The sequence below is a fragment of the Austrofundulus limnaeus genome, unplaced genomic scaffold, assembly GCF_001266775.1.
Source record: "Austrofundulus limnaeus strain Quisiro unplaced genomic scaffold, Austrofundulus_limnaeus-1.0 Scaffold635, whole genome shotgun sequence".
Lineage (NCBI taxonomy): Eukaryota > Metazoa > Chordata > Actinopteri > Cyprinodontiformes > Rivulidae > Austrofundulus > Austrofundulus limnaeus.
The window spans coordinates 85,817-87,518 of NW_013953037.1; the positions used below are offsets into that span (position 1 = coordinate 85,817).

The following is a 1,702-nucleotide window of genomic DNA, read 5'->3' on the forward strand; positions in this document are numbered from 1 at the left end:
TAAATTTTAGCTAAAAGTAAAATGTAGCAACAATCTAGCTATAAGCTAAATATAGCAACAGAGCAGTTTCAAGCTAAAAGTAGCTAAATTCTAGTTAAAAGCTAAATATGGCAATAATCTAACAGCAAAATCTAGCAACATGCTAGCTTAAAGCTAAAAGCAGCAGAACTGGCTGGGTAAAAGAATAAAGTACCAAAATGTTAGTTAGAACAGCAAAAAGCTAGCTAAAAAAACAAAAGTAGCTGAAGATTGATTTAAAAAACTTTATTTATAAATTTATAAAGATCTAAAACCTGCAGGATAGTGGATCAGGACCAGGATCGAGCACCACGGCTCCATAAAGTTCTTGAGTCTGTTGAGCCGAGGCGATTTTATGTTAAATTTTTTTTAATTAACCGTTTCAGACGAGGGCGAGAGCTTCAACCCCCTGAAGATAGACGTCTTCCTGCAGACTCTTCTCCACCTGGCAGCCAAATCTTTCAGCCACTCCTTCAGCGCCCTCGCCAAGTGAGTTTAACGCCTAAAAACCGCCGCCTTTCCTGTCGCAGTTTAAGACGAAGATCATCTCGTGATGATCGGCTGTCGATCCTGGAGTTTTCATYAAATTCAGTTTACTGGTTTTTAGAAACAAATAAAATGACACTTTAGTTTTGTTTTGACTCGAGTTTAAGTTTGTTGATCTCGGTCTGATTCTTGATATTTGGTTCAAACTACTTAYAGAATTACAACAAATAAGAGTCAAGGACGCTCTGTGGAAATTATTTTTCCCACGGTTGTAAGAAAAGACTGGTGTCTCTTATTTATTTATATTTAATTTTTTTATCTTACCGCTCTAGTATTGAAGATTTTATGGCTTTTTCCTTCATCGGCATAAGTTTATTTTATTTTATTTATGGATGTGGTGTCTGACAGCTACTGTGTAATTGGTCAGATATATAAAGTGGGCGGGGCTAATGTGGAAAACAGTAAGTAAGGGCTCCTCGGTTGAGTCTGAAACGTTCTGAGCAGAACTTTGAGAAAAGGAGGAATGTTTTTTCTGGGACGTTTCTCGTTCAGGATTCACACTGGCGTTTCTTTTCGTTTCCAGATTCCACGAGATCCTGAAGACTCTGACGGACAGCGACGACGGGAAGCTGCACATCCTGAAAGTGGTGTACGAAGTKTGGAGGAAGCACCCGCAGGTCCGAAGCACCACACGAACACCTGCGCTCTGAACGCTCAGGTAAATGTTTGCAGGTGTTTGATGTTTTTGTGTTTTTCAGATGATCGCAGTGTTGGTGGACAAAATGATCCGGACGCAGATCGTGGACTGCGCCGCCGTGGCCAACTGGCTCTTCTCTCAGGACATGGCCCACGAGTTCACCAGGTGAGCCGAGCGTCTCGAACGCCTCTCGTCTCCTACGTTTCTGAGAACTGAACCCACTCTGTGCCTCGTTCAGACTTTTCGTCTGGGAGATCCTGCACTCCACCATCCGGAAGATGAACAAACATGTCCAGAAGATCCAGAAGGAGCTGGAGGAGTCCAAAGACAAGCTGGAGAAGCAGCAGCACAAGAGGGTGAGCAGCAAGGTTATAATAGTTTTAGATTTTTTTATGGCTTTTATTTTGTTGTGACTTTTTTCTTTTAATTCAGTTGGTTTAAATTAGTTTTTACAGTGGATTTGCTAGTTTTTATTAATTATTATTGTATTTTTAATGCTTA

The 1,702-nt window shown here is 40.7% G+C and overlaps 1 protein-coding gene across 1 annotated transcript in view; it reads left to right on the top strand.

The window, feature by feature from the left end:
* Window positions 1-1,702, top strand: part of ncbp1 (nuclear cap binding protein subunit 1) — a 19,130-nt gene that overhangs the window by 11,986 nt on the left and 5,442 nt on the right. Inside the window, exons 17-20 of the mRNA XM_014027325.1 lie at window positions 405-507; window positions 1,088-1,181; window positions 1,263-1,366; window positions 1,440-1,557. Coding sequence (XP_013882779.1) covers window positions 405-507; window positions 1,088-1,181; window positions 1,263-1,366; window positions 1,440-1,557 — 419 coding nt within the window. The remainder of the gene's footprint in view (window positions 1-404; window positions 508-1,087; window positions 1,182-1,262; window positions 1,367-1,439; window positions 1,558-1,702) is intronic.